We start from the raw sequence: 27,495 nt of genomic DNA, 5'->3' as shown, positions 1-27,495 counted from the left end.
GTCAGGCTGCCTTCTCTGCCCTGCTTCCCAGGAGCTGGGAGGCCCCTCCGAGGGGTGAACTCCCAGAATGAAGGCCTGGGCCTGCCTTGTCCACGGCTCCCTTGACCCTCTGCGCACCACAGAGGGGTTGTCCCCAGGAAGAAGACACCCTGCCTCCACCCCTAGCTGGCTGGGGTTGCCTGAAAGGCACATCACAGTGTGCCTTGGTAAATGTTGAACACATGGTCTCCCAGTGCCAGGTGACAGTACTGTTCCTTGGAAAGTGGTGGTTCCTTTCTGGTCGGCTTGGGGGGTGTACCTGTGATGAGCTCTTCAGGAGAGCTGCCCCAGGGAAGGGCAGGACGAATGTCTTTTGTGGTCAGAGTGCATGGTTCTCCCCCCCCCCCCCCAGGCATGGTCTGTGTAGAGTGGCTGCCTTCTTGCACATGCCATATCTAGCTAATGAGCACTTATGCTGGCCTTGTGTTGAGGCTTTGGTGTTGGGTCTCTGGGTCTAAACCAAGGGCTTATGTACACTCCCACATGCTGGTGGACCCACTGGAGGGTTGTCTTTAAAGGAAGCAAGGGACACCTCATCTCCCCCTCCCTGATAGGCTTTTTGGCCCATAGCCCTGTGTATACCAACACAGATTTTGGCAGCAGGCAGGGAAGGCTGGGAAAGAGCCAAGAGCTAATTATGGCTTCTGTGGTGCTTTGCTGCCTTTGCTTTAATGTGCTCAAGTGCCCCATGGCCCTGGGAACAGATGACCTTAGCTGTGGGAGTGGAGGTTCAGAGGCATGGTCATCCACCCAGGCCTCATGGGTCAAGGGGTCAGAGCAGGCTGTCAGACCCTGAGGCATCCTGGAGAGTCAGGAATCTATGTCTGTCCTCTTTGCTGTCCTCCTGTGTCACCCAGGGTCCTCTGACACTGTTCATGTCTCCTAGTTCTGCCCTACAAGCCCTCCTAGGAACTTTGAAGTCTATTATCAGTGTGTTTCTCTGTAGCAAAGGCTGACGCATTCGGGATTAGAGGATTCGGTTACACTTTATTACTGTTTGCCATTAAAAGTCATGCAAATAAGCACAGAATAAAGCAAGTTAGACTGTTTTGAATGCCAGATTTGCATGTTTACTGCAAGAAAAATGATATGGAACTCCTTCAAGGTGCTAATAAAATTGTGCCTCAGAGACTCAGCTTTGTTCTTTTGTCTGTAATGTATGCCACTGTGGCTTCAAGAGGTTTAAATATCCTCACAAGAGGGTATACACACACACACTCACACACACACACACACACACACACACACACACACTCTCTCTCTCTCTCTCTCTCTCTCACACACACACACACACACACACACACACACACACACACACTCACACACACACACAGTATTAAACCAAGAATCTGGTGCATGCTACAAGCATACCAAGCAATATATCCCTGTGCTTTTGTTTTTATTTACTGAAAACAAAACTTTTAATTTTGAGACACGGCAGGGTTATAAGGGTGAGGCAGACTGAAGACTAAACTGAGCACTAGTGCAGTGTGGCAGAACCGCCTTCCACTGTGGGAGGCTGGAGCAGCTGGGGTTCAGAACCCCATGGTCCTGACTCGGCATCGCCCCTCTGGGGTGACATGGGGTGGGCCTGGGTGGGAAGGGGCTTTAAGTCGGCCATCCAGGTAAATAAGGAGGCTCCCAGAACAAGCCAAACCTTCTGTTAGCTGTTAAAAGTCTTGCATCCGGCCTTCCTTCTTATCCAGCGGGGCAGGGTAGCTAGCTGTGAGGCCACCAGAATCTGGAAAAGCCAGGCCACTGTCATTCGTTGCTCCTGGGATTCTGAGGTTGTTTGGAAGTGACAGCTGTGACCAGTACGCTGTCAGTGCTGGTGACCAGAGTCTACTGATGAGTGAGTTCCCACCACTGGTAAGAAACACAGTACAGCAGTAGTTTTTAACAGGCTCTTTTCCTGTTTTAGAAACTCTGGGGGCCAACAAGATGGCACGACAGGTAAAGGTGCTTGCTGCCAAGCCTGGTGGCTTGAGTTCAGTGCTTAGAACCCACGTGACGGAAGGCGAGAATGGGCTCCTACAAGCTGTCCTCTGACCTCCACATGTGTGCCGTGATGTGTCCATATGTGTACACACACATACATGCAAATAAACTTAAAGAAATCTACAAGTCATGTACCACACCTGAAAGTTTTGGTTAAGAGTAAACGATGGACAAAACGACCTCCACAGTTGGTGCAGGGGTGGCCCACACCACTCTGCAGGGGCTGCTTTGCTTTCACTTGTGAGAAGTTGTTGCATTGGCATAGCTCAGGGGCCCCCTCTCCTTTACACTCCAGCCATTCTGCTTCTGTCAGCTGTTAAGTCTTCAGGTTGCAAGACCACAGAAATCCATAGGTGCCTGGGACACGTTGTCACCTGTCCCATGACCAAGCCTCATCCTTTAGGTCACTTGCTGAACTTTTATGGGAAAAATGAATCTGTATGTACCGAAGCCACAAAAGTGTACAGATGAATTCAGGACTCTTTCACATCGTGGTTCCTGCAGCCGATGTGTAGGTAGAACTATTTGTGAGGGTCCAGTACATGCTCATCCTGAAGGAACCCCAGGCCTGGGCATGAGCTTTGTGCTGCCTTGTGCTGGGTGAGCTGGAAGCCATCCAGCTCATCCCCAACTTTAAATTGTTTCTCGGGAACTGATGCACGAGGGAGCCGTAACCCTGTGGAGACAGGGAGTCTTTAGAAACGGTTTCTAGACAGGTAGCAGCTGCACCTGTGGAGGTACATGATCACGTTGTGTGGACAGGTCAGGTGTATGGACCGCAGTGACTTGTGGGTAGTGACTTGTGGGCCACCGTGTGTGTGTGTGTGTGTGTGTGTGTGTGTGTGTGTGTGTGTGTGTGTGTGTGTGTGTGTGTGGATTGGGGTGTGCAGCACATGTGAGAGGTGGGGGGGGGGTCCCAGGCAGGAAGGTGGTACTTTTCAAATCTCCTCAGCTTTCATGTCTCTGATTTGTTGTTACTAGGGAAGCTGTGGCCACCCTGTTGCCTTTCATGAGGGTTCAGACCGGGCGTAGTCCCAGGCTAGAGCCTCAGCCTGCCACACCCAGGCGTGAGCACTCTGAATTTGGCAGTGCCTGAAGCAGTGACCGGGTGGCACTGAGCGGGTGGGGGAAGGCAGAGAAGCAGACTTGCAGAGGACGCTTCTGCAGCCTAATGATTTTCAGAAACCATTTGTGAGATTGAGATAATGTATTTCGCAGACTCAAGCAATTTACTCCTTCCCACCATGCCAAATCAGGCCGTTTCATCCTCTTGCTGTGTGCATGTTGCTGTTGGCACCAGGGGGGAATCGGTCAAGTTCAAGGCCCCCGCCATACCTGTGCTCTCTGATTCTGGGGTTGATGAGGAACGACACCTTAGAAAATGGGGTTTTATGAACACTGGAAGCCATTAAGCAGTGGAAACAGGATGACAATTCTCTCTTCAGTGGGATCCCGGAAAGAACAGCAGACACAGAAGCATGCTGAGTGGAAACTGCTGGCGGCAGGCTCACAGCTCTTGCCTGTGAGGGTGAGGGTTAGATCCAGTGTCACCCTCTGTCTCCTTTCGGCACTTTCTCAGCTGCCCAACTGTGGACATGGTGGAGGCCGCCCAGGTGACAAGCTTGAATACTCTGTCCACATGCCCCGGCCTCCTCCTAGCTCACTGTACAACCTGGGCAGGTGCCTTCTGCTTAGAGTCTCCATCCCCTCATCTATAAAGTGGCCCGGGCACAGCCACGTCAGAGGGTGGCAGGGATCACGTGGACTCCGTTAGCTGGGTAAGCACCTGGCAGTGTGGAGCACGGGGATCTGAACCGCAGTCTGAGGTGCAGCGAGGGTCATCGTCATAAATGCGTTCATTTCTTCTTAATCCAAAAACATGACAGGTGACACAGTGGCGGAGAGGTAGAGGAGGCCGGGTGTAGAGCCAGCTAACCGCACGCACGCTTACCTCAGCCTGGGGGAGCGGGGAGCACATGGCTATGAGAGTCTTAGGTGCCATGGATACATGTTGAGTCTTCACCTGGCCGGGGCAGGGCAGGCAGGCTTTCTGGAGTGAGGAAGGGTTGGGATCAGTCAGGCAGAGCAGGAGACATGTCCCTCAAGTGAGGGGCACGAGGGTATAAACATGGCTGGAGAAGGTGGCCTGGTGTGAAATCAGTCATGGGAGACGGGGCTGGGTGGGACGGGGGACTCCTGTGTCAGTGCACCTGGCAGGGAGTTTTGGCATACCATGTGAACCTGCAAGAGTTTTGAGCAGGGTGAGATGAGATGGGCTTCAGCTCAACACTGCTTGCTGGCTGTGGGCCGTAGACCGTGTGATGGAGGTGCACACCAAAACCCTGTTGCGTTCCACAACTTGTAATTGCAGGAAAAGAAATGATTTCCTATTGTAGCCTTTTGTTGTTGTTGTTGTTGTTGTTGTTGTTGTTGAGTATATTGCCTTTCTGTGTAGACCAGGCAGTGGCGAACTCTCGCTTCTTGGCTCCCTGGTGCTAGGATTACAAATGTGCACCTCCATGCCCAGCTCCTTCTCAGCCATCCATAATGATACATCATTCTGTGGTGTCAAACACACACAGCTAACACCATCTCCTGAACTCTTTCATCTCTGGCAGGGGAGTGGATAACACCTGTTCCACAAGGTTGTGGTAAAGGCCTAGTTAATTCTGGGGAAGTCCTTAAGGTGGTCTAAGCATACCTGCTCCAGACATCATTGTCACTGGGAGGTGGTAAGCACAGTAGATTTTTATTTTTTCCTCTCAGAAGAAGTTACAAGATGCAGAGCTTTAGGAAAGGAGACTAGTTACTCCCAATACCACAGTATCCCCCACTGTCACCTGCTGGGGGCCCTGCAGGTCACTCTCAAGCAGGTGTCCTGGTGCCCTCCCCACCCCTACCTCCCACTTTAGAGCGTTCTGTGATGTCTTGCTCTCCCTCTCTCTCCCTCTGCCTCTCGCTCCTTTGCCCTTTGCGTCTCTTGTTGACATTTAAAACTCTGTCCTTTGTTCTGATGGTGTTGAATAGAGAGAGTAAGTGCTTGGAATTCTCTGTGTAATGGATGCTCACGTCCTTACAGATTCTGGTCAAGTTTCTCCACAGCCCATACTCTGGAACATCTTGCGTCTTGTGGCATCCAGGACACTTCTGGAAGTGGGTAGGAGGCTGGTGTAAGCAGACACTGGTCTTGTTCTCGCTATGTGAGCAAATGCAAGACCCTTGTCACCCAGGTGTCAGCTGGGGTACTCTGCCCTTAGGAATGCACACGAGATTGCCCGTGTAAGCTAGAAGTGCCCTGCAGCCTTCCCAAGCCGTAGGAAAGTACAGAGAGTATGGCTTCATTTGTATAGCAGAGGAGATGGGACCCATTGCAGTGCGGCCCTGCTCTGACGCCTACAGTGGGTTATAACCATTGTGTATTCCCATGAACCTCCTTGCTGTCTGTGATGTCATGATGTGCCCCAGAAAATAATACCTCTATTCCCCAACTGTCCTAAATATTTGTTGGGCTGAGGAGGAGATGTTTACTGAAGTGTGGAGCAGGTGTGAGGCCAGTGAAACGCGTGATGCGCTAACTCTCCCCTGCTGTAAAACACTTAGAACTGCAATTTAGGTGTGGCTTTGGGCGGCGAAGCAGGGTACCTGCTGGACTGACCCTCTCGTCACTAATAACTGTCAGCAGTGTGCAGTAGTAGTGGAGGGACACAAAAGCAGGCAGAAAGTAGATGTGAGATGGCGGCTGGTTTCCCGCATCTGTGTGGGCAGGCCCGGTGCTAAAACGTTGTATAAAATGCTGGTTTGGACAAGGGCAGAGCTGGGGACAACCACAGCAACTGCAGCGGGAGGAATGGAAATTCCAGAAACACTCTTATTTTCATGATGGTCCAGATATTGGAATTAGCCAACACGTGTTTTCAAGTAGCCATCATAGCTCTGCCCAGGATATTAAGGGAAACACCTCCAATAAATAAATACAAGAAGTCATAGCAGAGAAATCAAAACTAAAGTAAGCAAGTAGAGATACCAGCACCAAAAAATAGTGTCTGAGTGGACACTTCAGGGGGATGGGCTGTGGGGCCTATGCAGCCTGAAACCCAAGGGGAGAAAGGAGAGAAAGAGCAGATGCCCAGGGACCTGTGGACAGTGCCGTAAGAGCGATTATATGAACAGTGCAAGTTTCAAATGATGAAGAAAAAAATATCTTGAGCACGACGCTTCAGGAAACGTCTCAAGTCCATTAATAGGAAAGAAAGACAATGCAGTGCAAATCTCACACAGGGCGGGCACGAGGGCACAGCACACTCGGGTTACTGGAGGTTCAAGGGAAATCTTCATCTCAGTCAGAAAAGATGACTCTCACCCAAGGAGAGTTGTGGGAGTAATTCACTGACCCTCACCAGAAAGAGTGCTGTCCAGAGACCGGGTTAGTGCCTCCAGAGGGCCGATTGAACCCCCAAACTGCCTAGCTGTGGTATCCAGAGACCGGGTTAGTGCCTCCAAAGGGCCGATTGAACCCCCAAACTGTCTATCTGTGATTCAGTGTCCTTCAAGAATGAAGGTGAGATGAATGTGTTTTGGGTAAATGGAGGCCCAGAGAATTCACCCCTTTGGTGTTAGAGTCTCTTCACGGTGCAGGTAGGTGAGAGCAGTTAGGATGCAGCAAGGACTGGAGGGCGCAGGAGCAGCGATATGCGTGTGGCTGTTTGAAAGACAATTTCATCTTAAATTAAAAACACACATAACTGTTGAAGGCGGACAATGCTGCATTGTGTGGTTTATGACAGTCATCGGTGCTACAGGGTGACCGGTGGGCTTAGTGGAAGCGCATTTATAGTTCTGCATCTGGGAACTGGTACAGTCTTATTTGTGAGAAGGTGACAAGACATTAAGAATGCATATTATAATCCCCAGAGCAACCACTAAGAGATAATGTAAAGAGATAGTGAAAAGGCCAGGAGCTAAGTAAAATGGAATTGCAAAATATTCAGTTATTTTTTGAAAAGGCAGTAGAGGAGAAAGATAAGAATAAAAAGAGAGGTAAAACGAAAACTAATAGCAAATGGAAATCTGATTCCATCAACAACTAACTACATTAAATGGAGTAAATGAGACAATGAAAAGAGATTGTCAGAGTGGATTAAAAAGTTAGACCAGGGATTGCTCAGTGGTTAAGAGCACTGGCTGCTCTTGTAGAGGACCTACCTGGGTTTGAGTCCCAGAACCCATATGGCAACTCCAGCGCCAAGGGATCAGACATCCTCATCTGACCTCTGTGTTCCACAAACATTCATGCAGGCAAAACACCCATAAATGTTCTTAAAAAGTCTTTTAAGAAGTGCACTAAGAAAAAGAGCAGCCTGTGTGCTGTTGAGGGGTGGTATGGCTTTGGCAGGGGAGGGGGAACCAGGGTAAAGGTTAGCAGACTGAACAAAGAGACAGACAGTTTCCAGACAGTGAGCATGAAGGGGAGGTGACCAGGAAGAGACTGGCACTGAAGAAAAGCCAGGCATTGCAGGGTGGTGAAAATGTGGATTTCCCAAGGAAGGTAGAATCAGGTGTGTGTGTGTGTGTGTGTGTGTGTGTGTGTGTGTGTGTGTGTGTGTGTGTGTGTGTGTGTGTGTGTGTGTGTGTGTGTGTGTCAGCCAGCAGGGTGTCTGAGTCTTTGAGAGCAGTTTTCAGAGTGAGAGTCAGAGCAAATCCACAGTTGCTGCTGGAGTCCAATTGCCCTTCTCCAAGCAGTTGTTTGTAGGAACTAGACAAGCCAGCAGAAGTAGGCCAGAGAGATCAGCTGGGCTCCGACACTAACTATGTAAGTGCAGGGTACATGCGCTGCCCAGTTTCAATCCTGTTTCCTTGAGGTCGACACAATTCAAAGGATTTCTGATCACAGTGGGGTTAGGTCAGTAAGGAGTCATGACTCACCAAGCAAAGGGAAAGCTGAACACTGGCAGTAGTTTCCAAGTATCTCAAAACTCTTTTGAAATTTCTCTCTCTCTCTCTCTCTCTCTCTCTCTCTCTCTCTCTCTCTCTCTCTCTCTCTCTGTGTGTGTGTGTGTGTGTGTGTGTGTGACTTACTGACTGCTCTTCTAGAGGACCAGGGTTCATTCTCCAGCACCCACATGGCAGCTAACAACTGTCTGTAACTCCCAAGATCTGAAACCCTTACATGGACATTCATGCAGGCAAAATACCAAGGCAAATAAAATAAAAATAAATTATTTTTTTTAAAAAAAGTTTGCAGCACTCAGGAGGCAGAGGCAGGTAGACCTTTGGTACATAGCAGGTTCCAGAACAGCCCTTATCACCTCCTCTCCAAAAAACTGTATATGCGTGTGTTTGTGTGTGGATATATGCACGCATGTGCTATGGTACTTGTGGAGGTGCAATCTCAGTGTTGGCTCTCACCTTCCCTCTTGTTTGAGACAGTTGAAACAGGGTCTCTTGTTCCCTGCTGTGTGTGCCTGCCTAGCTGCCTGGGATTGCACACACTACTGCACCCAGCTTTACGTCTTGGGATTCAGACTCAGGTGCTCATGCATGCTTGACTTAGAAATCTTAAAAGGAGAAAAAGACACAATGTATACAGAGGAAAGGAGATTAATGCCAGAAGAAATTCAATTATAAAGCGCCGAGAAGAGAATCCTAAGCCACTGCAAATGAAAATTTGATACTGTCAATGTAAAAGCACAACTCACAGACTGGCGCAATGGCTCAGCAGTTAAGAGCACTGGCTGTTCTTGCAGGGGAATCTAAGTTCAGTTCCTGGCACCCACATGGCAGCTCAGAACCACGTAACTCTGAAGACGGAGGTTCTTGTCCTGCCTGGTCCCGCAGCCCTTCAGTCCCAAATAAACACACTGACACTTATATTAATTATAAACTGTTTGGTCAATGGCTTAGGCTTTTTACTGGCTAGCTCTCTCTTAATTATTAACCCATTCTATTAAACGACGTATTGCCACGAGGCTGTGGCTCACCCGTAATCCGGCATGTTACTCCTTCAGCAGCTACATGGTGTCTCCCTGGCAGCTCCTCTCTGCCTTCCTCTCCACGGCATTCTCCTTGTTTTGTAGCCCTACCTATACGTCCCGCCTGGCTACTGGGCAATCAGTGTTTTATTCATCAACCAATAAGAGATGTAATATACACAGAAGGACATCCCCATCATCTCTTCTTTTCTGTCTAAATGAAAAGAAGGGTTTTAACTTTAACATAGTAAATTTATATATCTATAACAAAACAGTTATCAAGTAAGAACTATAGTTAACAATATTTATTCCATTAACATTTGGCAGAATTTAAAGAAAATACTGTATCATCTATCCTATGTTTGTGAGTCTAAAGTCCTATATGTAACATCTTTTATTATAACTATTTTTCTTCAACTCCATCAAAGACCCCCAGAAGATTAATATATAAACTCTAGAATTGACAGAGACATCTCGCTGCCTAGACAGTCAGTCACCCAGAGTTCCTCTGTAACATTGGATCATCCATCTTCAGCCTGTAGGTGTAGAGTGTCTGGCAAGACTTCTCAGTGAAGCAGGAAATTTGAAACTGTCTCACCTGCATTGGCAGTTTGTCAGTCATTTCTCTGTGTCCTGCAGAATGTCTGGCAGACTCTTCCATGAAGCAGGAACTCTGAGGGACCATCCCATCTTGTTTTTTTGTTTTTTGTTTTTTTTCCCAAGTTCAGCAGTCACTTTCCTGTGGGTCCTGCACGTCCAGTGTATACAGAACACAGTTAAACAGTCCAGGAAAGAGCCGTTTCTTGCCCAAATGGCTAGTCTTGTCATGTCAAAGGCAGACTCCATAATGAGATTCTTTAAAGCCCATCTTCCTCTCTGACTTAATTGGTGTTGCCAGGAATAGTTGTGTCTCATTGTCATGAAAAACCTTAATGAACCATTTTAAATGCCATGTTCTGCAGGTCTTTGAAAGGTCTGAAGAATGTCTATCCATCTCAAATATATCTCTGTATATATAGAAAACCTAACATAACTATAAGTTTTGACTACTATAGTTGACTATATATAATCTGTATTTAATTATACATTACATTAAAAGAGCTGTATAAACCAATACCTAAACAAGAGTAAAAATATACCCATAACAAAATTGATCTTAAATTTGTATCAATAAGCCAAAATCCATACCAATACAAAATATTCATTTCTATATCATATTCCCTTCTTTTTTCTTTAGAAGGAGATTGACTGTGATCATTAACCATTTACAACCAACCCTGTTTAAATGAAAACAAATATTTATAAACAATATTTGGGAATTTGGGTGGTGTTCTCTCCAAACTGCTTCCTACTATTTGGGGGTGCTGTCAATACCATAGGGATCCTGAGAAAACCCAGAAACCTGGCCAAATCCTGGCTGAAATAATCTGAGGCTGTATCATCTCAGCTGTTTTGGATGTTAGATCACCCGAGCTACCTCTTCAGGGGGTTTTGCTTGATCAAACCATTAGTCTGGAAGGAATCCATAGCTTTTCATTTTCTGTGGAAACAAAGGCAGAATCTCTTTTACAAAGTAACCTGTCCTTAGACTTAAAGTCAAGGCATTTTTAAAATATATAGGTTGGGTTAATCCAGCAGCATTTATAATCAAATGTCTTTCAGCAGCTGTTGCTCCTTCCTCATCAAAGAATTCAAAGACAACACAATAACATACAGTATCCAGACTCAGACTCTTTGTGTATTTTCCATCTTTACATGGCTTTTTTTTTTTTTTTTTAAATTACTCTTTCTTTTTTTCTGAACAGACTCTGTAGACCAGGCTGGCCTTGAATTCATAGAGATCCACCTGCTTCTGCCTCCTGAGCGCTGGGATTAAAGGCGTGCGCCACCACACCCAGCTACTCTATTTCTTTTTTAAGGACTTTATCCTTTTTCTTTTCTCTCCCAAGCCTATGCATATTTTTAAACACACTGTAAAACCTTTAGAGGTTTTCCTTCATCTGAACCAGTCTTTACTGTATATCTCTTTTTCTGACCGCATAAGTCTTTAATCTGCATGGCTAAGATTAAAGCAGAGGCTGGCCCTGCTCTATTCCTTGGCTTTCTGAGAGTCTAGTCTTCATGGCAGAGTTTCTAGATTCATGTCATCACCAAGAAGCATGCCGCTGGCTGCTCGAAAACACCACTTAATTGTTTGGTAGCAGGGCCTCTTAAAAGAGCCATGCTTGTTTTTTGCTGCTAATGCTGAGTCACGAAGCCTCTCTTAAAGGAGCCATGAGTCTCTGCTTGCCTCTAGCAAACAGAGCCCACCTGAGAAACTGCTGCTACCAAGAAACAGTGCTTGTTTCTGTCCTTTTGTGTTTAGAATCCCTTTGTAAGCTTTTGGCAGGTTTTACATGGAAATTCTTGTCTCACGTTGGGTGCCATTTGAAGATTGTCCCACCTGGTCCCGAAGCCCTTCAGTCCCAAATAAACACACTGACACATTAATTATAAACTGGTCAATGGCTTAGGCTTCTTACTGGCTAGCTCTCTCTTAATTATTAACCCATTCTATTAAACGACGTATTGCCACGAGGCTGTGGCTCACCCGTAATCCGGCATGTTACTCCTTCAGCAGCTACATGGTGTCTCCCTGGCAGCTCCTCTCTGCCTTCCTCTCCACGGCATTCTCCTTGTTTTGTAGCCCTACCTATACGTCCCGCCTGGCTACTGGGCAATCAGTGTTTTATTCATCAACCAATAAGAGATGTAATATACACAGAAGGACATCCCCATCATAACACCAGTTGTGGGGGTATCTGATGCTCTCTTCCGGCCTCCTCAGGCACCAGGTATGCATGTGGTATAGTGCAGACAAATCCCCATCCACATAATAGAAATAGAGAAATAAGAATAGTAAACATACACACACACACACACACACACACACACACACACACTCACTCACTCCTGAAATACTAATTAGAGAACAACCAAACACAACTCTTATCTCATGGGAATAAGAGATAGTTTATTATGGAGCCACAGATGAGCATGTCTGGGACCTGGGAACTGTTGCAGGCTGCCCCAAGTTCATGTTCCCGTGTGACTGGGGTTTCATAGCAACAAGACAAAGTCGTACGTCAAGACATTTTTCAAATGCATTTGTGGAGCCTCATGTGGGTGGGTTAAGCTAAGGGGAGTCTCTGCTCCAGACCTCAGATGGTTTCTTAGTCTTTGGGTCAGTGAAAGCTAGTGGTGGGTTAATACATTCCAAAAGATGTCACCTGTTACATACAAGGATGTTAGGCTGCACACAAAGGTGGGAAAGGTAGCCCAAGATAAATGTGATTAGGCTCCAGATCTTTGACATCCCAGCCTCTCCACAGTTCCCTGAAGTTGTGATTAGTGAACTGGCCTTGCAGAGGCTCATTGGTAGGTGAGGTCATCTCAGGAGCTTTTGCCCACAATCCCCAGTGAAAGGTCTTGAAGGGACAAAGGTACAGGACTTTCTCAGACACTTAAAAGCCGAAATGATGCATCACCAGCAAGTCTGCATTATGGGAAATTTTCATTAGGGAGGGGACTTTTTGAGGCCGAGGGAAACTGATGCTAGGTGGGATTCTCCATGTGTTCCGGGAACGAGGAGCAATGCAATAGTGAATGTGCTGTGTACATTGGAGGCGGTGTAAACACTCTGTTCTTTTAAAAAGGCTTTCTGTGACAATTGACCTTTTGAGGTAAAACTGTAATGCAGCAGGCAATAACATGTAGAGATGTAACATACATGAGGAAAGATGCATTGTTTTCTCGCTCTTATATCATGCGGGAAGTGGTGTGACTTGAGAGTGGGTCAGAGTAAATTAAAGATGTGTCCTGTAAACCCTAAAGTGACGAATAATAAGAGAAACGGAGAAAGATTCATGGTTATGGGCCCTAACGTGGGAAGTATAATGAAATAACAAAAGATCTAAAAGAGGCACAGAGAATGAGGAAGAAACAGCAAACTGGGTAAACAAAGCAAACTTAAACCTTATCAAAGGCAGGCGGAAAGGTCTAGACACTCCATTTAAAAGACAAGGATTGTTTGGTTGGATAGAAAGGCAGTCCACAATTATACAGTGCCCTCAGGAAACTCACCTTAAATATAAAAACAGAAAAAGGTTAAGTTAAGTTGAAAGGATGGAGGAAGATAAGCAATACTAACAGTAATAAAAGAAAGCTTGTGTGGCTATATAAATATCAGGCAAAGCAGATTTCAGAGCAGAAATATTACAGGGATAAAGAGAGTCATCTTATAATAACAGGAGGGATCAGTTCATCACAGCACATCCCCAAGGTGCACAACACCAGGCCCGTAGATATTTATATACACACAGAATAAGAGCACCCTAAAACACAGGAAGTAGAGCTGCCAGGACGGGATGTATGAACAGTAAAACCCGCCGACGGCTTGAGAATTCCCAGCCCTTTCTCAATAATCAGTAGATCACATAGACAGAAATCTAGTTTAGAGGTGGCAGACTGGGACAGGACTGTCGCTAGCTGGCCTGATTGACATCTGTGCGACTCACCACAGCACCGAAATAGAGTGCAAATTCCTTTCCAGTGCATATGGACTATCTACCAAGATAACCATGGTGTGGCTGTGAAACAAATTAATTGGGAAATTCAGAAGTATTGAAATCATTCTCAGTTGATTTCCTAGGATACGACTAGATGAAAAAAAAATCAATAATGAAGATAACTGGAAAACTCCATAATATTTGGAAACCAGACACATTTCTAATGGCTGAAGGGTCAGTTTGGGGTGTGGCTCGGTGGTAGAATCGGTTCTAGGAAGTGTTCCGAGGGAGGGCAGACCAGCACATCGCTGCAGCACTTTTGTAGCATCAACTACTTAGGTTGTTATGGGAAATTTGCAGTGACTCCAGCTTCCACTTAAACACCAGGAAAGGCCAACCAGTCGAGTCTAAACACAAAATGGAGGACGGAGCAGGGACCTCAAACAGGGAAAGGGAGCAGCAAAGAAGATCAGCCAGTGAAAAGCTGCCTTTTTAATTTTTTGGCAAAGTTTAAAACATCTATTTAGTGTGTGTGTTGCACGCATGACACACACGGGAGCGTAAGCGTCAAAGTGCCCGTGTGGAGGTCAGAGGACAATTTTCAGGGATTGTTTTTCTCCTTCTGTCACGGGTTCTGGGGATCGAACTCAGGTCACCAGTCTTGCATGACAAGCACTGTTGCCTGCTGAACCACCTCTCTGGCCCAGTTTTATTTTATTTTTATTTTCTCTGCATCCCAGGCTGACCTGGAACTCCCAGTGAAGCTCTGTTTCAGTCTCCTTTGAGTGTGGAATTAGAGGAGCCAGCTACCACGCCCAGCTCAGGAGGTGATTCTCTGAGATGAATGAATATCTAAACTGTTAGCTGGAATCAAGAATATAGAGAAAAGACACAAATTACCAATATGAGAGATGATTAGAGTGTGCTAATTATAGATGCTGCAGATATTAAAAGGGTACAGAGGTAATGCACGATCGGCGTGTGCTAATGAATGCTACAGCTTAGGTGACACTGACAATCCCCCAGAAGACCCTCAGAATCAAAGCTTACCCAAGAAGAAACATATCTCATATCGATGAAAATAATTGAATTTTTAGTTCAGACTGTTCCCACAAGGAAAACTCTAGGCCCTAATGGCTTCACTAATGAATTCTAACAAACATCTGAGGAAAAGGAGTACCCATTTGCTGTGGGTTGAATCACAGGTATCCCTGTCACCCTCGATTTCCCTTCCTACATCCTAACCCCTGGTATTTCCCAACATAACCGTATTTGGAGATTGAATCTGTACAGAGGTAATTGTTGCAAAAATGAGGCCATGAGGTGGGTTCCAGTGCCGTGTGACCAGTGTCCATAGAAGGGAGACAGGAAGACTGGCATGCAGACATGGAGGCAGCACTTGGGCATAAGAGAAAGGAGCCAGCCCACCCTCCTGCTGGTACCTTCATTTCAGAACTCCAGCCTCTGGAACTGTATCAGCATCTGCTGTCCACGCCACTCAGCTTGAGGATGTTGTTATAGTGGCTACCCTAACTGTCCTGGAACATCAAAGAGGAGGAACACCTCCCCCCCTAACTAGTTCTCCTGACACCAAGACAAGAAAAAGACATGATAGAAGTGAGCATCCATCCATTATCTCTGAGGAACTGACAAGGTGTTTTTGACAAAACAAAAAACAAACAACAACAACAAAACCCTTTAGCAAATCCATCCAACTATCCACTTCAAACATCATGACTAAGCAGGGTCAGTCCCAGGGATGGGAGCTTAGCGAAGGGTTTGAAGATCAATCAGTACAGTGCTTGGTGATGGAACTGTAATATCAGTGATTAACTATAAAGAGAAAGCCATAAGACCATTTAAGTAGATGGATTTGGCAATACCTAACATTCATTCCTCATTGTATATGTTAAAAAAAAAAAAACCCCACCACCACCAACAAAATTTTCAGGGCCAATACAGTGACTCAGCATATGTGAAAATGTTTGCCAAGCAAGCCTGATGATTGAGTTTGGTTCCCAGAATTCATGGCAGAAGGAGAGAATCAACACACACACACACACACACACACACACACACACACACACACACACACACAGTTTTTTTTTTTTTTTTTTAAACAATGTTGAGTAAATAGAAGGGAACCTCTCTAGACTAATAAGGCTTTCCACAAAGACAGCTCTGGCAGCACACTCAGCTGTGTAAAAGGCTGACTGGAGGAGCTGGTGAATCTGGATCACACAGCAAGCACAGCCACCCCCAGAAATGTGACAGTTATGGTCTCCATTTATGGAGATATGGGCAACCCTTTCTGCTCATTTCCCATGTAACCTGAGAATCAACCATCCCATCGTGGTCCCTACAGGGCTTTCCTTTTCTGCATTTTTGTAAAGTCTGAGTGTTTTGTAAGGAGATTGCATTTCTTTTAAAGAATGGAATAGGGCCTAAGAGATGGCTCAGCAGGTAAAGTTGCTTTCTGCACAAACCCGACCACTTGAGTTTGATCCCTGGAACCCATGGTGGAATGAGAGAGAGAGTTGAACCCTCAGAGTTGCCCTCTGCCTCCACATGTTTGCTGTGGCTTTGCATGTGTCCCTTCCCAATAATGATGATGACTTAGACAAAACGAAAATGGCAATCAAGACCGTGGTGGCCTGAGAGTGAAGCAACAGGCTGGAGAGTCTGTGAAGCCCAGGAGAGCCGTGGTGGAAGTGGCGCAGATCCCCAGTCCTGCTGCATTTTACTCCTGTTCTTGTGGCTTTGGCTGGACACACAGACCGTGTTAATAATTGCAGTTAATACATGGAGCCGTCTCAGAACATTCGACAGTAGACTGAGCTGCTTAATCCTGTGAAGGCAGTTGGGATCTCTAATGACTTGGTTGAAAAAAGGCAGACACTCAGAGCTGCAGCAGTGTTTGGGAATTAATCTTTAAAGCTTGACAGTGAACATTCAATTCAATTAGGGAGAGCAATTGGCGAAGATTCCTCTCGCCTTCGCCCTTGGTAGCAAGCCGGGACTGACTGGTCCTCATCGATTCTACTGCTGCGTTCAGCAGAGTGCTCCAGCAAACAGGTGTGCAATGTCACCTGGTGTGTATGTGTGTTTGTTGTGTGGGGGGGTTGTCACACCTTGCTTCAGCTCCATCTCCTTACACCCAGGACACCCCTGCCCAAGAACCCTGGCACACTGTGCTGTCCTTTTGTCCCAGGCATCTTGGAGTCTGAGCTTTCTTCTGCCTTCTTCCCTCCACCCCTCCCTGCTCGCCATCACCCCTGTCTACTCCATGCTACTCCCTGCCTTTCTGGCCCCCCATCTCTTCTACCCTCCCTCTTTTCTTCTCCATCCTCACTAACTCAGCATTTGACTGCATATCCCCAAAGGTTTATAAGTAAGTGTGTTACACTCAAAAGTATAGGGGCAGGGGCTTTCCCAGCCTTCTCTTCTCATGACCAGCGAGCATCCTGCACTCAGTGCTGAGCTCTGCCCTTGCGCCCTCCTCTTGCTGCTCAGGCCCCAGACCTCAGGTGGTCCTGTTCTCTCTGTCCTTCTCCACTGGCTTTACTCCAAGGGCTTTCTATTGCTTCTGACTCCATATGGACCTTATCCCCACTGCTGCTGCCCTGTCCTGAATTCCCGAATAAGCCCCACCCCCATCTTCTTCCTGCAGGCCAGCTGAAGGGGTCCTGTCCTCCGAGACCCTGGGCACTCTACTGCCCATAGAGACACTCTCACCGTGCCCCTTCTTGCCACATCCTGTTCACCTCTCTGGCTGGACTGGCCTTTGCACTGTTGCATACTCAGGCAGAACTTTTTTCTTCAGGTCTTGAGTGGTCCAACATGGCCGCCTTCCCTGCCCCTTCTCTTGTCTCTAGAGCCCCCTTTCTTGTTGACCTTGGAACATCAGCCTGAGTGCCTGACACACTCCATTCTGCTAGTTTGTGTAGGACCTGTCTTCCCGACTGCAAGGTCAACTCTTAGAAGGCAAGAGCCTTGATTTTGGTTGTTTCCCATGAGCAGTGCCTGGCCAGTTAGTAAGCACTCGGGAGTGTTTGTTGAATGAGTAAGTGGAAGGGCTTTGCAGAAGAAACATTTGGACGCCATTGTTTCAGAGCCACCTCCTTCCTCCCCATCTGCTCCTCCTACGTGCCACTCTCTCGCTCTCGAAGGAAATACTGAGCAGTGCTCATGGCTCCTGGCAGTGCTTGCAGCAATAACCATCCTGAGCTTGTTTTTAGGGTCTTACGGCAAATGTGTGAGTGAGTAAGTGAGTAAACAAGGGTGTGTGTGTGTGTGTGTGTGTGTGTGTGTGTGTGTGTGTGTGTGTGTGTTTAAAAAGACGTGGTGAAATGTAACAAACCTCACCAGTGTAGCCAGGTTTGGGGATGCAGTTCAGACTGTTGGGCAGCCTTGGCTGCGTCCACCCCCGGGACACTCATGCTCCACCACACCAGTCCTCCCACCCCTGGCAGCAGCCTTTGTGTTTCCTGCCTGTGATTCTGACTGCTCAGCGAATGCCGTGAAGGGAAACCACACAGAATTCATCCTTTGGGGGTTGGCCTGTCCCATTGAGCACAGTGTGGCCCAGGCCCCACCATGTCGCAGCTGCTGTCGGGAAGCCTGTCTAAGAGGCGCTCCTCCCTGTGTGTGGACCACATTTTGTGGATCCTCTCACCTGTCCATGGACAAGTGAGCTCCTTCCTTCCACCCTCTGTTCATGTGAATAAGGGCAAAGCTTCTGTGAGGCCCCAGTACCAGATGCTTGGGTTTATTCTCAGAAGTGGAATTGCTGGGTTTCATGGTAACCCTACAGGTTTCTGGGAATCACCAAACTATGGTCCATCATGACTATACTACCTTACCTTCCTGCCAGCAGTGCAGGGGTTCTGATTTCTCTGCATCAATGCCAACACTTGTTAATTTTTGTTTTTAATACCAGCTTGCCTAATTAGTATGATGCTGTAGTTCATGTGTCTTAGAAATTGACATTGTACTCTGAATGCAGCTTGTCCTGTGTACATGGTGTTGGCCTCTTACTGTCTAACTGTGTGAGCCCTGCAGAGCTTCACTTGCTCACTTAATTTTCCTATTAACATCATGCTTGCACATAATTCTGAAGAGGCAGCCACCTTCTGCGCTCTGCTGCCCTGCTGCCAATCCTCACTGTGCTCGCCAGCCTTCTGGCTGCTCCTCCTGTTTGCTCTGTGTTTTTAAATGGAGCTACTGCTGCCTCTGGGTTTTATTCTTTTTAGTTTGAGACCTAGCTGTTGACCCCTGGTGTGGAAGGAAAGAATAGAGGGGCCCTCCCCACACTCTGTGGGACCTGCTCCTCATGACCTCTTGTTTGCATAAGCTTAGACATTTACATATTCCCAGGAAACCTTTCAGAATTCTGAGAGCCTTCAGGCCTTGGCAGGTGGAGTTAGCTCATCTTTAATGGGAGTTGCCCTAGGAGCAGGTTTGTGGAAGTGCGTGGGTGTGCTGGTTTCAGCTTTTCTAGAACTTACTCGGGAAAATCTGGTGCTGCTGATACCCATGGAGTCTTGCTGTTTCAGAACCCCAATCCCTGCAAGCTCCCCAACCCCCACAAGCCTGCCCCCCATTCCTGCAAGCCCCCCTCCCAGTCTCTGCGAGCCCCCCTCCCAGTCTCTGTGAGCCTGTCCAGCAGTCCTACTGAGGCCCCTGCTGCAGAACTAGCTGTTCCTGCTCCAGCCTCACTCCTATCTGGGGTGGGGTGAGAGACCGAGGCCCCGTGAGGTAGACCCACTGGATCTGTCACATGACCAGCAAGGTGCAATGTCAAGGTGGTGGGGTTTACAGTATGTCCCCCTCGCCCTGTAGTGACAGGAGAACCAGGCCTGCCAGCTGGGGTACTGTGGCTCCCCTGCCTGGGCTTGTAAGCCACTTGTAGGAGGAGTCAGTTGTGGACTGGACATTCTCCTCGTCGATGGGGAGCCAGGATGATGGTGTGGGGGAAGAACCCCTCTCCTAAGAAGATGTCCGATTGCTCTGAGTCTGACCGGCCTCTGTCTGGGTCTCGGTCTTCAAGAGATCCCTTGACTGTGTCCTAGACATGTGCTGTCTCTGCTCCAGGACAAGTAGCAGGCTATAGGAGGCTGGGGCAGGACTGTGACATGTCTGTGGCCAGCAGATAGGAGCAGGTGTGAAGGTTGAGTGGAGACAGGAAATGATGTTTCTTTGTAGCCCTAGGAAAAGGAAGCTTGCACATACATTTCTATGAGGAAAAGCAACTGTAGCTGCTGTAATGATGTGAAATAATAGGAAGCCACTTCCCCAGGGAGCCCCTTGCTGGCCTGGAGCTCAGGCCCTCATCACAGTGTCTGGTGCTGCCTCTCTGTTTCCCTTGCAGGTGTGGAATGCCGTGGACTCGGGACACTGCCTGCAGACCTACTCTGTGCACAGTGAGGCAGTACGAGCTGCACGGTGGTCTCCCTGTGGCCGGCGCATCCTCAGTGGTGGCTTCGACTTTGCCCTGCACCTAACAGACCTGGAAACAGGTGTGTCCTGATGTCTCACTGCCCTGGGTCAGCCCTCTCCCTGGGCAAGCCTCTCCAGAAGGTCCTGAGTGCAAATCACCCACAGTCATGTTGTGGTGGGGGCCTGGGACAGACTCATCTCCCTGACCAGTGTGCAGGCTTTTTGCCAGTGTCACTGCAGCTGTCTGCAAAGCATTGGAACTAGTCCTCTGCCAAACAGCAAAGGACAGCCATGCTTGTCTCAGCCCCAAGCTGCAGGGCTGGATAAAGAGGCAGCTTTTTAATCAACTTCTGCTGTGTAATTAGGACCAAAACATCACGGTGTCCCTTGGTTGGCATCAGTTTAGAATTCTTGTCAGTCTATGGGGTGGAACTGAGTTCCATAGGGAATCTTCAGAGGGGCTGTTCCCAGTATTTGTATAGAGAGGCACCTGAGCAAGGCGGTTTCATGTAGGAAAATCCTCAGGAACCCTTCCATCAGGTAGGGAAGGAGTGAGAAGCCAGAAAAAGGAACTTTCCCAGGCAGGAGTCCTGGGTTGGGCCACTGAGTGACAGCAAGGGAGACTGGGGACTATTGCGTGTGGGGTCTCACCTACACTGCCCAACTCGGCCCTAGCTTCCGGGACTTTTCACAGAATCTTCATTCTGGCTGTCGGCTGCAGTGGGTCCTGAAGCCTGACAGGTTAGGGACTCATGGGGGTGGGTGACTGATGAGTCAGGGGTGACAGTGGGTCACGGCCTTGTTTGTGTTCCAGCTTGGAGGGCCTGGAACTGCAGCTGCTGTCATGTGACGTGTGTCTCCGTGGAGGGCTGGGGGAGGAGCGGGGTGGGTCATGGAGGGCAGCGTGCTGGAGCTCTTGTGTGCAGGGTGAATATAGAGAGACACCCCCCCCCCCCCGTCGAAGTGTTGCTGTCCGGGAGGGAGCCACGGACGGCACCTCATCCTCCTCTGCTAGGAACGGTGTCTGCATGGGGCTCATCTACTGGAGGATTGTTTTCTTTCCCTTAATCTGTTACTTACTATACACCTACTGTGTGCAGGGCCTGTGCTGGGGTATGCTGGATCTCTTTTGTTCCCAGAGAGGACAGAGTGCATGGGTTTGGATCTCAGCCTCCAGGAAGGCCTCTGGACCCCAAATGAGGCCTCTCCTGTGAGGATAGCTGGCATTTCTGTCCGTGTCCTGGCAACTGTGTGTCCCCGAGGATGGGTCCATCGTAGGGGTCTCTTTGTCCATGGCTTGGCCGGGGCTGGCTCACATCTGCATAATTGGAGAGCTGAGGCTGGCCCCTTGGCCCCTGCTGTAACTTCCTATCCCAAGTAATGAAGCTCCCAGGGCTGCTGGGGTTGGGGGGCCACATGTTTGCACACCCCTCCCTGGCCCCGTGTCTTAGTACTTGTGCGCCCTGTGGCCTCTGTCCAGCTCTCACTAGTCTTGTCCTTTTTCTTTCCCAAGTCTGATCTTCCATTTTCTTCCTCTGCCTCTCCCGCCCATGGTGATTTGGCTTTTTCATTTCAATCTAATTAGAGCGCCCTGCCAGGAGAAGGCAGCGCAGGGCGTTCTCTCTGCAGTGCTTTGGGAATTAGTCACTCGGTGCCCATTGTCATTAATGGGAATTTGGCGCCAAGGCCATTTATCCTGGTGTCCTCAATCAATACAGTTAAAAATCTGTGGATTCTAAAATGTCAATACCCGGCCTGAAATATGGAGGGCCAGTACCATTTTATCTCGTTAATTTATAGTTCTGACGGGCTGTTGGCTTACGGAACAGCCATGAATCAACACTTAATCAAATCTGCTCACAGATTAATTATTTTTGGCGCTCCTGTTTCCGTCTGCAATCTCCCTAACAAACGTCTCTGCTACATTAAGCACAGGCCGCCTCGGGGAACACTGGCAGACGCCACCCAGGTCCCGAGTGTCACCAGCTTTGTGCATGACCTGTCTTGCAAACCAATCAGCTGGTTGTCTCCTTAGAGTCCCTTAGAGCTGAGTAAGCTCTGAGGGTCCCTCTTGCAGATCTCAGTCCCTTAGAGCTGCACTTCTCCTTCTTGGTGGGCGGCAGCTCCTCCTGGCAGTGGGGTGACCATGTGTCTTCTATTTGGGGTCTGAGGTAGGTGTGTAGCCCCCTCAGTCCAGCCCTCTGCCGAGCTCCAGGCAGTCACAGTCAGGGACATCTGCCCTTGTGTCTGGAATGCTCACTGTTCTGACTACCTCCTCCTGTCTCAACGCCACTGTGTCTTTTGTTGGGGTCATGGTGGGTGGGAGGGATTGGCCAGGTGGAACTGCACCCTACATGACTTTTCTTTTCCTAAGAATTGTCTTCAGCCCCATCATGACTTGGGCTGAGCTGATGTCACAAGTCCCTGCTGTAACCTTGGTGTCCCACATGCCACTAGGCCTATATTGACCTGATACAGATAAATGGAATAGGCCCTTTGCTTGGGCAGCATGCTTAGTTCCCCACTGGCCTGTGAGAACCTTATCTGTATTCCCATTTTTTTTTTTTTTTATGCAGAAACTGAGGCATTGAGTGTTTGGTGACTGTCTTGAGGTCACCCAACCAATGTTGACAGCCAATGCATGCCCTCCACTCCCCTCTCCCTATCCTGAACAAACTATCCTGGCAGGGTGCTTGGCTCTCTCCAGGCAGTGGCTCAGCATGTACAGAAAGCAGGCCTTGGGAGGATGGAGTGCCTGCATGATCTTGACTAACCCTCTGATTAAGTGACAGGCTGAAGGAGGCTTCTCGAGCTGTGGACAGCTATGCTTTAGGAGGAGCAATGTTAGCCTTGACAGCTTCCGAGCACTTGGCATAGGAAGAGTGAATAGTGTCCAAATGAAGGCCGTGGCGAAGAGCACTGTCAGCTCATGAGGCTTTGGAGGAGAGGCCGTGGAAGAAGGCTCCGTGTCAGGCTAAGCTTCTGAAGTGGCAGCAGCTCCCACTGGTGCTTGAAGCAAGTGCTCTACCGCAGCCAGGGCCTCTGTGGGTTGCCAAGCTCTGTGGCACACTCACATTTTCCCAGCACACTCCAGCAGAACCTGCTTAGGGTCAGTAGCGCCCTTGGAGACCTGGGGAGGAGACAGTGTGTGCCGCCGGCTGTGTCCCAGGCCTCAGTAGATTGGGCCGGCTTTCCGACTGGCATTCTTGTCTGCTTACCACTCAAGGCCCAGAGGTATTGCAGCTGGAGATGGTCTTTGGCCACTGCCCTGCGGGTACTCTCTTGCCCAGTGAACAGCTGCCCACTCCCCACCTTTGTTAGCCTTGTCACAAGACCCTCCTCTAACCGGCTTCTGGGTGTGTCAGGCATCTCCGACCCCTCTCCTGCAAGCTCTCTAAGCAGCCTTTTGTTGGCTCCCCTCCTGAGAGGGTTTCTGCATCACCATAAGCCAGTGTCACCCTTAGCTGGGAAGCTCATGCCAGCCCTCCTCGTGAAGAAGGTGGTACCCAGACCCCGACATGATTTTATCAATTGACACGGGCTCCCAGGAGCTGTGTATCTCCTGTGTGTAGGCAGCAGTCACCAATGAGCAACTGGCCCTTCTTAGGTTAGATTGCCTTTGTTGACTGACCCTGGGGCTGAACGAGGCCAGGGCATGTTCAGTTTCAGCATGGTTGGTTCTGTGTTTCAACAAAGCCGATGATAGCTAAACACAGCTGGTTTGCAAGCTAACTCCCCACCCCCTAATTTTAAGAAATTCAGTTTTGTCCAGATAATTGAAAGTTGGCTGGGCTTGGAAGGATAAGCATGATGGCAACAGCCTGCCTCCTGCAGCCACCGTTCATGTGGCCCTATTGTGTTTGCTCTGGGGCTTGCTCCTGTTTTTGCTGTGTCTTTTCCCACAGCTACCTCTGAAGGGCAGCTTTGAGCCTGGTTTTACAGTAAGGATGCCAGACTTGGAGCTGCACTGCCAGTGAGTCCAGAGCCCTGCTGGTGGGCATCCAGATGAGGCCTACCTGGCCCTCAGCCGGCATCCTGCCAGGCCTCTGCCCACTTGCCAACATGGGCCCTGCTCCTGATCCATGGAGGTTGATTGGAAAGTTAGCAAGCTTCTTTTCTCGTTAACTTTGAGTCAGGATGGTTAAATTTACAGCTGGCTGAGTACTTCCCAGAGGATGAGTGTAACGATATTGATTTTAGCGAAATGAGTCATATGCCTGCTGCCTGGGAACACAGGCTCAATTACCACGAGCCAACAACATAAGCTTTCCCTTGTCAACATTTTTCCTACATGTTCGTGAGTCTGTGGCTAGGAACAAAGAGCCACAGAGAAGGAAAGGTCATGAGTAGCTGGCGGGTCTGGAGGTGGAATGCAGACAGAGGGACTCTGGGGTCACACAAGTCCAGTCACTGTCTGCATGGCTCGACAATAGGGCCAAATGTCCTTTCCCTTACCAAACTCCCTTTGCTCAGCTCTGAGATGCAGGTTAATTCCTGCCATCACCCAGGATTGTGGTCCAGCGTCCAGATAGGCCTGAAGGACAGGCTTATTGTACATGTTGGTTCCCCCTTCCCACGTGTACGCTGGCAGTAACTTAGTTAAGGTGGGCTCCTGCAGGGGCACCCATGTCCCCTCTCTTTCCTAGGGACCAGCGCTTGGTTTTCATTTAACCTGAAATGCCATTGATGTGGCAGAATGATCTGGGAGCCAGATGTTGAATAAAAACAGAGGGTCTTCGGAGTCCTGGAGCCCGCCTGACCATAGTGTCCCCTGGGGCGGACATTGGGCTGACAGATGATGTCACCCTGGTTACATGGGTGGCTACCTCAGGGAAGCTTAATGGCTCTACCTAAGAAAGGAAGAGGTGCAGCTCAAAGGAGTTGCCTGTCCAGGGTCACCCCAGTGTCACCTCAGTGATACTGGATGGTGGAGTGATGGGAGTGATGGTGGCAAGAGAAGATTCTGGGTTTCTGCAGAATCCTTGAAGCATGACTTTGCTTTCAGGATGATTTATTTATTCTAGGGCTGGGGATTGAATTCAGAGCCTCATACTCATAAGCAAGTACTCTGCACCGAGCCACACCCCGCCAGCCCAGAAACATATTTTCTATTTGTATCATTATTGATCCAAAAAGGAAAAGAAGTAATTTTTCTTAACTCCAAGAAGATCCAAACAGTTTTTATACTGGTTGAGCTCATTATAACCAGATCAATACAGCCAAGTACCAATGGATTCCATATTTTAAAGCTCAATTTCCTATAAGCCTGCAGTGAATAAACAGAATTTCTTATAACAAGCAGACAAGCAAGATAGTCCCAAGCTAAAAGGTCTGTTACAGCTAACCCAGGAGCTGAAGAAGTCCCACTCAAGGGGACAACTGACAGACAGGCCACCATCTGGGAGAGAGTGGCCACAGATTCCAGGAGAAAGACCCACCTAGGGGCTAGTGCTCCCAGTCAAGCCTGCTCCCTGGTGAATGTCCCCCAGCCTTTCTCTTCAGCAAAGGCAGAAGCCAGCCCAGGCTGCTGTATTCTCATCTCCCAGCCTCAGGCAGAAGCTCCGGCAGTCATTAGTCTCTTAAGGTTCCCGCTGTTAGAAGCCAGCACCCCTCCGCTTCAGCTTTTAATTTAACCACAGATGAATTCACTAAGTTGGGGTTTAATTTTTCAAACAATAATGGTTCACTTTGGCTGATTATTCCGCAGAGCACTGAGCGTGTTACTTAGCGTGCCGTACCCCTGACCCCAGGAGACTCAGAAGTGAAGGGATCACCCAAGATCCTCTCACAAATGACAGAGCTGGCTCTCTCTGGCATCATCACCCCTAACTGCCTCAAATGTCCTGCCATGATGGTGGCCATGTTGCTGGTTTCTGAACCAAAGTCTTAGCAGAATTTTTCCCTAGTGTTTTCCATTAAGTACCTGTTAGCTTATTAAAAATCTTTTAGCTTTGGACCCCTTTAACAAAGAAAAAAGCAAGGCCCCAGCTCTTAGAAGGAGGAAATAAATATGACAACCTCGTTCTAAGTAGAAAATGTTAGTCCTTTCGAAGACAGAGTTTCAGTATCTTTGAGAATTGAGGGAAATAACATTCAGATTTTTTTTTTTTAAAAAGCAGGAAAACTTCAATCATCACTTTCTAGCAGCTTAACCTTCCTTTCCTTTCTTCCCTGTCCTCAGCAAGGTCCTTTCACCCACCTTTTAACAAGCAAGTGACTTGCTGAGACTTCAAAATAAAAACATGACTGGTGCTGTGCTGTGTGTGCTCCATGGACTGAGGAAAGCATCTGTGTCTCCCCCCCCCCCAGAGTTTCCCTTGTCTGAGGATAGGCAGTAAATTCAAGATTTGGGGGTGCAGAGGGGAAGAGACCCTCTCCTCATTCTGTTCAGTGGGACATTTGCTGCTTATATATAAGGGGTATGGAAGAGGGTCTGGAGAGATGGCTCAGTGGGTAGTGCACCTGCCTCTCAGTCATGAAGGCCTGAGTTGGGATCCCTGGCATCCACATCCCAGCACTGGGGAGGCAGAGACGGACAGATGTCTGGGACTTACTGGCGCAGGCTGGCCAGATAGAAGACTTTCTCAAAATGCAAGTCGAGAAAGACATCCAACATCAACCTTTAGCCTCCATACCCTTCCTGTGTACCTACATGCAAGCATACACCTAAAAAATAGCTGAAGCAAAGCTTGGGTTGTGGGAATAAAGCATATTTTCAACTAGATAGCTTTCTGTACAGTGAGTGTTAATGAGGGTGGTTTGAGGGTGTGAAGTCCTCGTGGGGCACCCACAGTCTGCTGAGTTCCCTGAGCAACAACATAACACAACACAAAACACATGCTGTAGTTTTAAAAGGTTAGCATCCTCTCTCTAGAACCCAGCTTTGCAAACTGTGATCACTGCTCCACAGGGTTGTGTCACTGAATGTGGGCTTGTGAAAAACTCAGCAACTGTTAAAGGTTTCTGAATGTGTAGTGACCAAAAATTAATTCAGGCTCAAATGAGTAATGAATCCAAGATGTTTCTAGCAGTCCCACCCATATGGCATTCCACAAAATCACTGCAGCCTTGGTCTGAGCGCACACTGTGGGCATTATGTACTGTGAATGTCACCACGCCGTATAACAATTCCGGTGAGCCCTGCCCAAACACCTCAGCTCAGAGTCAAGACTACTGTGTGATGAAGTGCAGAGCTAATCCTGTATTTACAAAGTTTTCTGCTCTTGCAGAAATGTAACAGTTCCATTCTGGGAAATAAGGACTTTTAATATTTTACATTCCTCGGCATGTAGGTGTCAGGCTAGTACATCTTTGGATTGTATTGTGTTAGAGTGTTGACTTTAAGATTGCTCTTAAAATCGGCTTCATAAAAAGAAGAAGAAGAAAAAAAAAAAGCGTTGAATGAAGTTTGGCCTGGGACAGAATTTCCAACAGTTTCTAGACATATTTCTGTCATTTTAACAAATGGGTTTATGCAAAGTGGTATCCTCAACATCTCTGAACAT

At 48.2% G+C, this 27,495-nt stretch overlaps 1 protein-coding gene across 9 annotated transcripts in view; it reads left to right on the top strand.

Annotated features, from left to right (window-relative positions):
• Wdr25 (WD repeat domain 25) overlaps window positions 1-27,495 on the top strand; it is a 164,725-nt gene that overhangs the window by 86,789 nt on the left and 50,441 nt on the right. For 8 of the 9 annotated variants that reach the window (XM_027416388.2, XM_027416386.2, XM_035445441.1 and 5 more), the window contains one exon: window positions 19,923-20,070. The exons of the other annotated variant lie outside the window; for it this stretch is intronic. In XM_027416388.2, coding sequence (XP_027272189.1) covers window positions 19,923-20,070 — 148 coding nt within the window. The remainder of the gene's footprint in view (window positions 1-19,922; window positions 20,071-27,495) is intronic. 9 annotated transcript variants of the gene reach the window in all.

This window comes from Cricetulus griseus, chromosome 5 (genome assembly GCF_003668045.3).
Source record: "Cricetulus griseus strain 17A/GY chromosome 5, alternate assembly CriGri-PICRH-1.0, whole genome shotgun sequence".
NCBI classification, from domain to species: Eukaryota; Metazoa; Chordata; class Mammalia; order Rodentia; family Cricetidae; genus Cricetulus; species Cricetulus griseus.
Note: the sequence above shows the minus strand (reverse complement) of the source record. Positions and strands in the feature narration are given on the sequence as shown.